Here is a 9794-nt window from a genome sequence, read left to right on the forward strand (position 1 = left end):
ACAACATACTGGTACTCTAACTCATCAGTTTTGGTCTTGTTCTAAGCTAACATCCTTCTGGTCTCTTATATTTGACTACATTTCAAAGGCCTTCCGAAAAATTATTACACCAGACCCACTCCTTGCCATCTTTGGTTCAGTGTTGTATGACCCCAACATCACAAGTTATGAAGGGCAAGCCATTTCCCTCTGTACTCTGCTGGGCAGGCGCCTCATCTTGCAACAGTGGAAGTCAGACGCTGGCCCCCTATTCCAACAGTGGCTTAGAGAGTTGGGCAACGTATTGCATATGGAAAGACTCCGCTATATAATTAATAACAAACATAGACACTTCCAAAAAACATGGCAACCTCTGCTGGACAGGTGGGCAGCCGCCAGCGAGAAAAACAAGACCCAACAAGCAACTTCCAGCACTTGAGTCCACAACTTTTCTTTTCCTTAACAAGTCTTGTGAATAATATTGTATGTCAAGATTTTATTTTCCCCATATGCTGGCCTTTATTTCTTTACTTTGTATATATATATTTTTTTTTCCTTTTTTATTATTATTTATTTTCTTTTTATTAGGGTTGTGGGTTGGAGGGAGGGCTGATGGGAGGTTGGGGATTTTTTGGCTTTTGTTGTTTATGTTGTTTAAGTTGTTGTAAAATCACTTGAAGGATAACTCTATTACCTTTGTTATGTAATTGTCTGTATAACCCTAATGTGCCCTTCATTCAATAAATATATATTAAAAAAAAAAAACACACACACACACTTAAACACACACTTAAACTCACACTTAAACACACTAAAACACACATACACACACCTCACCTGGAGGAAGACCTTAAACACACACACACACACACACACACACACACACACACACACACACACACACACACACACACACACACCTCACCTGTAGGAAGACCTTGAGGCGGTCCAGCGGAGCGGTTCCTGTGCGGGAGACAGAACCTGCCATGGCTCCTGCCATCAGCTGCCTCCACACGAACCCAGACTTCTTCTCCTTCTCCGAGAACTCGTCCGGAATCGTCATCTGCTCACCAATGTCCACCATCTGAGAGAGAGAGAAAGAGATGAGAGAGAGAGAGAGAGAAAGGATGAGAGATATAGAAAGAGATGAGAGAAAGAGGGAGAGGGAGAGAGAGAGAGAGGGAGAGCAAGATTCATGTACAGTATTTCTGCTTCACTTTTACTGTTTACTGGACCTGTTCGCCTGTGTGTGTGTGTGTGTGTGTGTGTGTGTGTGTGTGTGTGTGTGTGTGTGTGTGTGTGTGTGTGTGTGTGGAGAGAGAGGGAGAGAAAGAGAAATAGAAAGAGATGAGAGAAAGAGAGATGTCCTATGTCCTGTCTCCTGTTGAGCAGATGGGTCCCCCTTCTAAGCTGGGTTTTGCTCAAGGTTTCTTCCCGTTCAAAAGGAGGTTTTCTTTGCCTTGTGCTCTAGGCGTCTCAGACTCAGTGTTAATGACACTATGTGAATGACACTATGCGAATGCCACTATGTGAATGACACTATGTGAATGACACTATGTGAATGACACTATGTGAAGCGCCCTGTTAATGACACTATGTTAAAGACTAAAATCGGAATTGAAACTGGAATAGAGGCCTTGCACACTGACCACTGAGCGCTTCCAGAAGTGAGCGATGTCCTTCATGTTGTGCAGGGGGTTCAACAGGAAGTGATCTCGCCACTCCCGCCAGTCAATGGTCATGGTGCCGTCCTTATCCATACTGTGCGGAGAGAGAGAGAGGGGGGGGGGGGGGGAGGGGGGGAGAGAGAGAGAGGGATGGGGGGCAGAGAGAGTGAGAGACAGTGAGGAAGAGAGAGGGAGTTGCTGTTGTTAGCCATGGTTGACCATGACACAAAGCAAAGATACTCAACAATATATTTAAACACACACACACACACAGACACACAGACACACACACACACACACACACACACACACACACACACACACACACTACAGACCTTTGTAGTATCTTAGCTGCCTCCTCCAGGCTGACATCAATTCCCAACGTATGGAGAGAATGTTGGATCTCCCCAACATCAATACAGCCTGTAAAACACACACACACACACACACACACACACACACACACAGAGACAAACACACACTCATTGTTGCAGTCCATGTCTCGTGTGAGTGCTGACAGGCCTCTCTCTCTCTTTCTCTCTATCTCCCTCTCTCTCTCTCTCAAACACACACACACACACACACACACACACACACACACACACACACACACACACACACACACACACACACACACACACACACACACACACCATCGTTGTTGCGGTCCAGGCTTCGGAACATGAGCTTCAGGCGTTTCTCGTGTGACCGCAGGTACTGAGAGAACTCCTCGAAGTCCAGCTCGCCGTCTGCGTTCTTGTCACCAGCACGCACGATCTGCTAGAGAGAGTGGCACAGATATGGACAGAGAGAAGGATGGAGAGAGAGAGAGATAGATGGAGGGAGGGAGGGAGAGAGGGATGGAGAGAGAGAGAGAGAGAGATGAGGGAGGGAGGGAGAGAGGGATGGAGAGAGAGAGAGATGAAAGGAGGGAGGGAGAGAGGGATAGAGAGAGAGAGAAAGAGAGATGAAAGGAGGGAGGGAGAGAGAGAGATGGAAGGAGGGAGGGAGAGAGTGATGGAGAGAGAGAGAGATGAAAGGAGGGAGGGAGAGAGGGATAGAGAGAGAGAGAGAAAGAGAGATGAAAGGAGGGAGGGAGAGAGAGAGAGATGGAAGGAGGGAGGGAGAGAGGGATGAGAGAGACAGAGAGATGGAAGGAGGGAGGGAGGGAGAGAGGGATGGAGAGAGAGAGATGGAAGGAGGGAGGGAGCGAGGGATGGAGAGCAATGGAGAGATAGGGATGGAGGCAGATTGATAAACAGGGATAGACAGAAGAGTGAGACAGAGAGAGAGACAGGCAGACAAAAGAGAGACAGAGGTACAGGCAGACAGAAGCCAAAATGGTTAGGAAAAGAAAAGGATGGAGCAGGATGGAGAATGAGAAAAGAATAGAAAGCATGTCAACACAGCATTTAATCATCTGATTGGGCCACAAAAGAACAATGTAACCAATCGCTGCTTGTGTTATTGGCTGGTCTTGGCCAGTCTATAACCTGTACGACAGAAACCACCCATGTGTCAAACATGATGACAAAGCTTGCTTTTAACTCACTAACCCACTTACCCCTTAGAAAGGTCAAAAAACATTTGAATTAACTCACATCAGGCCTAAACAACCAACACACAGTCAGTCTGTGTGTGTGTGTGTGTGTGTGTGTGTGTGTGTATGTGTGTGTGTGTGTGTGTGTGTGTGTGTGTGTGTGTGTGTGTGTGTGTGTGTGTGTGTGTGTGTGTGTGTGTGTGTTTGTGCTTGTGCTTGTGCTTGTGCTTGTGCGTGTGCGTGTGCGTGTGCGTGCGTGTGTGCATACGTGTGTGCATACGTGTGTGCATACGTGTGTGTATACGTGTGTACACTGGGCTCTAATAAAAGGTGCTTGGCTGTTGAGCTGCATCCAGACTACCACTGCTGTCTCACCGCTTCTTCAGCACTAAACACACACACACACACACACACACACACACACACACTCCACTGAGAAATCTATATACACACACTCTACTACTGAATCTACACACACACACTCCACTACTGAATTTATACACACACTCTACTAATGAATCTATACACACCAACATGGGACAGGACCCAAAAGTGTAGTCCATTGATGAATCCAACTCAGGCCTTGGCCATATTAGCTGTAGTATTGACTCTGATCGAAAATAATGATACAGTTTTGTGAGTTTAAATGTTTAAGGTGCAATGTGTCACGGTGGATCAGGTGCTTGCACTGCCGCCTCACAGCATGAACGTCATGGGTCGATACCCGCATGGGGCGCTGTTGGCTCTGGGGGGCAGGTCCTTCAGTGCTCAGGTGGGCTATCTCCCGGGCCTTTCTGTGTGGAGTATGCATGTGCTCCCCGTGCTCACAAGGGGTTCCCTCCAATAACAACCCCAACAGAAAAAACATGCAAAACAGTACACTCTCCTGTCCGTCTGTGACCGAGACGGACGGTTCCAGGAGGAAGGACATTCCGAGAAGGGTCAAATGCAAAGTGTACATTTCACAGAGACCTCTGCGACTTGTGTTTGTGTGTGTTTGTGTGTGTGTGTGTGTGTGTGTGTGTGTGTGTGTGTTGTGTCCTGTGTCGCCTACATAGATCCACGTGTGCGTTGCAGTGTGTCACTTGTGGCAATAAAAAACTGACTGAAGTCAGCCTTGTTTGTTTGTAGTTCTGTTTTGGAATTCCTCTAAGGAATCTATGTGTAGTACTTTTGTTTAAAACTACACATCCTGCCCTACCACACAACACATCATGGGCTGCCACTGAGCCACTGAGAATATACTGTTTTCCTGGTCCTAGTGCTAACTTTCCTAGAAGCATTTACCAAAACAACACAAGGCACTTTTCCACTACAGGAACCCGTGGGCTGGTTTAGGGCGACTGACACCTCACTCTTGGTGAACTTTGACCTTTTTAGGCTTTAAGTGGTTCTCCACTTTTCAGGGCCGTTTTTAGCCTCTAAGGCTAACACACTCTCCTACATATTAAGCACCCTTCAGGCTAGCACACTCACACTCTTCTACATATAGAATTATATATTACATTTTCTGGGATTAACTCTGCACGAGACACTAAGCTGGAAACATCACACCGACAAAACTGCTAACAAAATTTCTCGTACACTCGGCCTAATGAACCGTATGAAAAATGTTTTGCCAGGTTCCACTTTAATAACTATGTACAATGCTCTAATAGTTCCGCATCTGCATTTCGGTGTACTATTATGGGGTCTCAATCCGGCACGTCTGGTACATCTATAGAAACGAGCTATGAGGATCATCACCAAAAGCAAATATAATGAGCATACTGAGCCAATTTTCATACGGTTAAATCAATTAAAATTAGACGATATCTACATAATACAGTGCCTGAAATTCTACCACAAGTTCTTAAACAATAACCTCCCTGCTTATTTCTTGAACATGTTCACTCAAAACGCATCCTATCATAACTATAACACAAGGCACCATCTTAGACTTAACACCCCTATTTGCAGGACTGCTGCCTACAAACATTGTATCAGACATCATATTCCATATTTACTGACACACTTAGACACATGCATGACAGACAAACTCACTACACATAGCCTTGAAGGATTAACCCGGTATTCAAAAGCCCACCTCATTTCCAAATATTCTGCCTGCTGTACAACAGAACATTGCTATGTTTGCAACTAAGCAATTTTTATTTGTAATAATATTAATTCATTTTAATTCATTTTAATAGCAATTAACTACTCTGGGTGGATCCTATGATAGCGGCACAATATGTAGCCTTATAGGATTCTCCCGACAGCATCATATACTTTTCTATACACTCATCTAATTTCTTTGTTTATTTTATGTATCTAATTTATTGTTTGTTATTCCATCCGTAAAATTGTACTAATTGTTGTTGCTGTCAAATAAACAGTTCTGAGTTCTATAAAGCACCCTTAAGACTAGCACATTCTCCTACATACTGTATAAAGTACCCTTAAGGCTAGCACACTCTCCTACATATAAAGCACCCTTCAGGCTAGCACACTCTACCTGAGCCTCTTGGTGACCTTTGACCTTTTCCTAATAAGCAGTATAGACTAGATGGGCGGTCAGTGCCGAAGCTGTGTGTCATATCTGATGAGTCTTATTGAACACTCTGACTGTGTGTGTGTGTGTGTGTGTGTGTGTGAGTCTGCCAAGGAACTTTAACACACATACTCTTCCCATTCCTCTGCGGTGCTTGATTCAGGAAGGCAGTCAGGAATACCTGTCTAAAAAAGACTCCACACACACGTGCCTGCACATGATGCACGACACACACGGACACACACATCTACTAACGTCATATCTCACCAAGCTCGTAACAGATTCTCTTACACCCATAGATAACTGTTCACTGTTACACTCCCTCTCTCTCTCTCTCTCTTTCTCCCCCCCCCCTCTCTCTCTCTCTCTCTTTCTCCCCCCCTCTCTCTCGCTCTCTCTCTTTCTCCCCCCCCTCTCTCTCGCTCTCTCTTTCTCCCCCCCCCTCTCTCTCGCTCTCTCTCTTTCTCCCCCCCCTCTCTCTCGCTCTCTCTCTTTCCCCCCCCCCTCTCTCTCGCTCTCTCTCTTTCTCCCCCCCTCTCTCTCTCTCTCTCTTTCTCCCCCCCCCCCCTCTCTCTCTCTCTCTTTCCCCCCCCCTCTCTCTCTCTCTCTCTTTCCCCCCCCCCCTCTCTCTCGCTCTCTCTCTTTCTCCCCCCCCCCCCTCTCCGTCTCTCTCTCTTTCTCCCCCCCCCCCCCTCTCTCTCTCAGGCCACTACTAGCAAACGTACACTGATCACTCACATAAAACTGCAAACACCCTTGACAATGTCTACACAGGGTTCTCAGACACACACTGTGACACACACACACACACACAAACACACACACACAGCTCATGCAAACATACACACACACACATACACAGATACACATGTAAAATAACATTACAAACAACATAATATGCCAATATTTCTGCCAAAACATCACTCTCCTTCTTTCTCCCCCTCCCACCACCCCTCCCACTCTTTCTCTCTCTCTCTCTCCCTCTTTCCCTCATCTACCTGTTGCCAAACACAACACTCTCTCTCTACCTTTCTCTTTACCTCTTTCTCTCCCTCTCTCCCTCATCTACCTGTTGCCAAACACAACACTCTATCTCTCTCTGCCAGGCTTTATTATTCTATAAAACACAGCAGGGCTCACGGCAATGCAGTTCATAAACAAACACACACACACACACACACACACACACACACACACACACACACACACACACACACACACACACACACACACACACACACACACACACACACACACATCCACACATCAAAACAGAGACAGACACACACAGAGACACACACACACACATCAACATACAGACAGACACACAGAGACACACACCCACAGACACAAACCAAATGTATTACAACACACAAGACAATACTGTTACTTCACTGTCTCACTCTCTCTGTGTCGCTCTGTGTCTCTCTCTCTCTTGCTCTCTAGTAATCAATGCAGCGTGTGCTTTGATAACCCCAAGAACGATGTGACCTGTTTGCTCTTGTTTTATCGAGGCTTGCAGCCCTGTTATCTCAGCCACCGCTTAATCTCGTTCCGACTGCCATGACAGGTACGTTTGGTCTGCATGACTTTGCAGGACAGAAAAAAAGATTGTCCCTCATGCCGTCATGCAGAAAGTTTTTAGAAAAAACAGAAATGATGTCTCTCTCACCTGTTCGAAAGACACACTGTGATATCAGAGATAGTTAAACTTTATCTGTGCGAACTGTGTGTCAAAGTCAGTCCGTTTTATTCGGCACACACGACAAACAGCAACACACACGTGCATTTTAGGGGTGCGACACAGGACACAGGACACACACATGCATGCCGAAGAGGTCGAGGTATGTGTGAGACTTCTAACATCTGGTCCTGTGCGAACTAGGACTGTGTGTGTGTGTGTGAGACTCCTAACATCTGGTCCTGTACTAACTAGCGGGCGGAACCTCTGAGCCACAAACAAGGGCTCTTATATCGGTTCTCCACTCAGTAGAACTTGTTCTGTTGGTGAGACTTAAGGAACATGAGAACATACATCGCACCTGAGAACGTAAGGACATAAGAAACATTATGACACGTCTCTGTTTACAATAAACAGAGAAATGTGGATTTAGCCTCTTGTCAGTCCTCCTCACACAGGCTGTCATGGTTGCCGTGGGAATGACACAGACCTATTGTTGAGCTGTACCGCGGACAGACATACAGTACAGTCCCGTTTAATCAGCTACTGGGTAGATGTCAACCTGTCTCCTTCGTGAAACACGGTCAAATGTTAATCCCCCTCGCGCCAGACCGCTGTCACACAAGAACAGGCAGTTAGCGCCGCAGCTGGATACCAAACCGCAGTCTAGACGCTTCAAAGAGTTTTCGTTTTTTCTCTCCCCCTGATGCGCAGAGGTTTAATTCTGTTAATGGGACTGCCATGGCTAATCCGCTACGGCGCTCTGCGATATGGTGTATGCCTGTGGGATCACGTGGTGGACGTTAGTGAGAAGGCTACGTGTAGCCTACGCAAGCGCCTTTAAACCACTAACCACTATGTATCAGCGTGCGTGAAACAAACCAGCACTTGCAGTCGTACTCACTAGACGTCAGCATCGTTCACGACTGTAGTTCAGACGTTACTGTACATATACACCAGAACATGCACCAGAGCAGGCACACTGCTGTTTCTCCTCTCCCCCTTACCTCTTCCACGGATCCCCGCGACAGCAGACCCCGTGTGGCGAGCCCGGCCCGCAGCTCGCTGACGTCGATCCGTCCATCCTTGTTTAGGTCCAGCTCATCGAACAGCCTTGCCCACTGCTTCTCCCGTTCGGGATCGACGCTGCTGTCCAAGCACCGAGCCCGGTTCCATAGAGGAGGGAAGCCCGTTTGACCCGTCATGAGTATGTGTGTGTTTGTGGGTGTGTGTGTGTGTGTGTGTGTGTGTTTGTGTGAGGCGGAGCCCCAGTGTCAACAGTCAACCACACAGGCGGCTGGCAAGTCTCCCCACAACACACTCACACGCACGTCTTCAGAGTAGCTGCAGCCATTCTCGACACTGTTCCGTTTCGTCCTTCAGAAGTTATTTCCGCACAGAAGGCCAGAGGACAAGCACGCGCAAGGAAAACGCTCAACACGAATCATCCACAGCACAAGCGCGCGCAAGCAGCGGCTGTTTTAACAACCGTTCTGAAACAAAATTATATTTAACGAACACGAACACTGACAGTCTGTGAACCAGGAAGCCTGTAGTAGTAAGCAAGTAACCGTGGCTTCAGAATCCTCATAACCCCCTCTTTGACAGCTAGCCGCCTCGCCTTCGGTCAGAAACCCGAGACGCACAGTCCTTTCGGCAAGGATAATCCCGTGTCATATTCGTAGACCCAGTGGCCCATGTAGATTACGTGACATGTTGCTGCGGGCTGTTTCTACATCCAACAACGCAGCCGTTGCAGTCGCAAGGCTCTCTGAAGTAAGCAGTCAGCTCCTTGGCCACAGAAACACAGAGGGCACCACCCACATCAGTGCGAACGGGTCGCCACAACTGATCACGACAAATGCAAATTACACGACTCGCACTGTGCTTATGTTTCGGATGTCAGCTGGGCTTGTGTCTCTAAACTTCACCAGAAAGTCCTTCAGCGTTGAGGCTACGAGCTCGTTTTGTTCCCTCCCTCCTTTCTCTTGACGAACGCAAACAAGCATGCAGGGGGAACACCTACTCAGGAATGTGACTCCGCTTCTGCGCCGTGCGAATGCAAATATTCACTAAAACAACAGCGAGCCTTCATCCCCGTTGTCAGTCTGTTTATTCCAGCGACGGATGTTCCGTGTGTATGGTATAGTTCCACTGCAGGACACACACACACACACACACACACACACACGTACACACACGTAGGACAGGTGTTTTGGTCATTCGACGCTAAAATCAACCTTTAGATCAACTTTCTAAGGTGCTTTTCAACCAGTTCTGAAGACAAACAAACCGAGCGCCTAGTCAAGGTTGTTCAAGAGGAAAGTTATCACAACGCGACTACAAGCACGTTTACGAGACACCTTTAATAAATTATATCATTAAAACAACCAG

At 47.0% G+C, this 9794-nt stretch overlaps 1 protein-coding gene across 3 annotated transcripts in view; it reads right to left on the reverse strand.

Annotated features, from left to right (window-relative positions):
- Positions 1 to 9515, reverse strand: part of slc25a23a (solute carrier family 25 member 23a) — an 18598-nt gene extending 9083 nt beyond the window's left edge. For 2 of the 3 annotated variants that reach the window (XM_080850942.1, XM_080850943.1), the window contains exons 1-5: positions 8408 to 9515; positions 2300 to 2426; positions 1982 to 2069; positions 1629 to 1740; positions 905 to 1063 (exon numbers count right to left, since the gene is read on the reverse strand). In XM_080850942.1, the coding sequence (XP_080707068.1) occupies positions 905 to 1063; positions 1629 to 1740; positions 1982 to 2069; positions 2300 to 2426; positions 8408 to 8605 (684 nt within the window). In that variant the 5' untranslated portion in view covers positions 8606 to 9515. The remainder of the gene's footprint in view (positions 1 to 904; positions 1064 to 1628; positions 1741 to 1981; positions 2070 to 2299; positions 2427 to 8407) is intronic. The other variant, XM_080850944.1, reaches the window with a different exon arrangement.
- Between the last annotated feature and the right edge of the window lie 279 nt (positions 9516 to 9794).

The sequence above is a fragment of the Sprattus sprattus genome (assembly GCF_963457725.1).
Source record: "Sprattus sprattus genome assembly, chromosome: 1".
In the NCBI taxonomy this organism is placed as follows: Eukaryota; Metazoa; Chordata; class Actinopteri; order Clupeiformes; family Clupeidae; genus Sprattus; species Sprattus sprattus.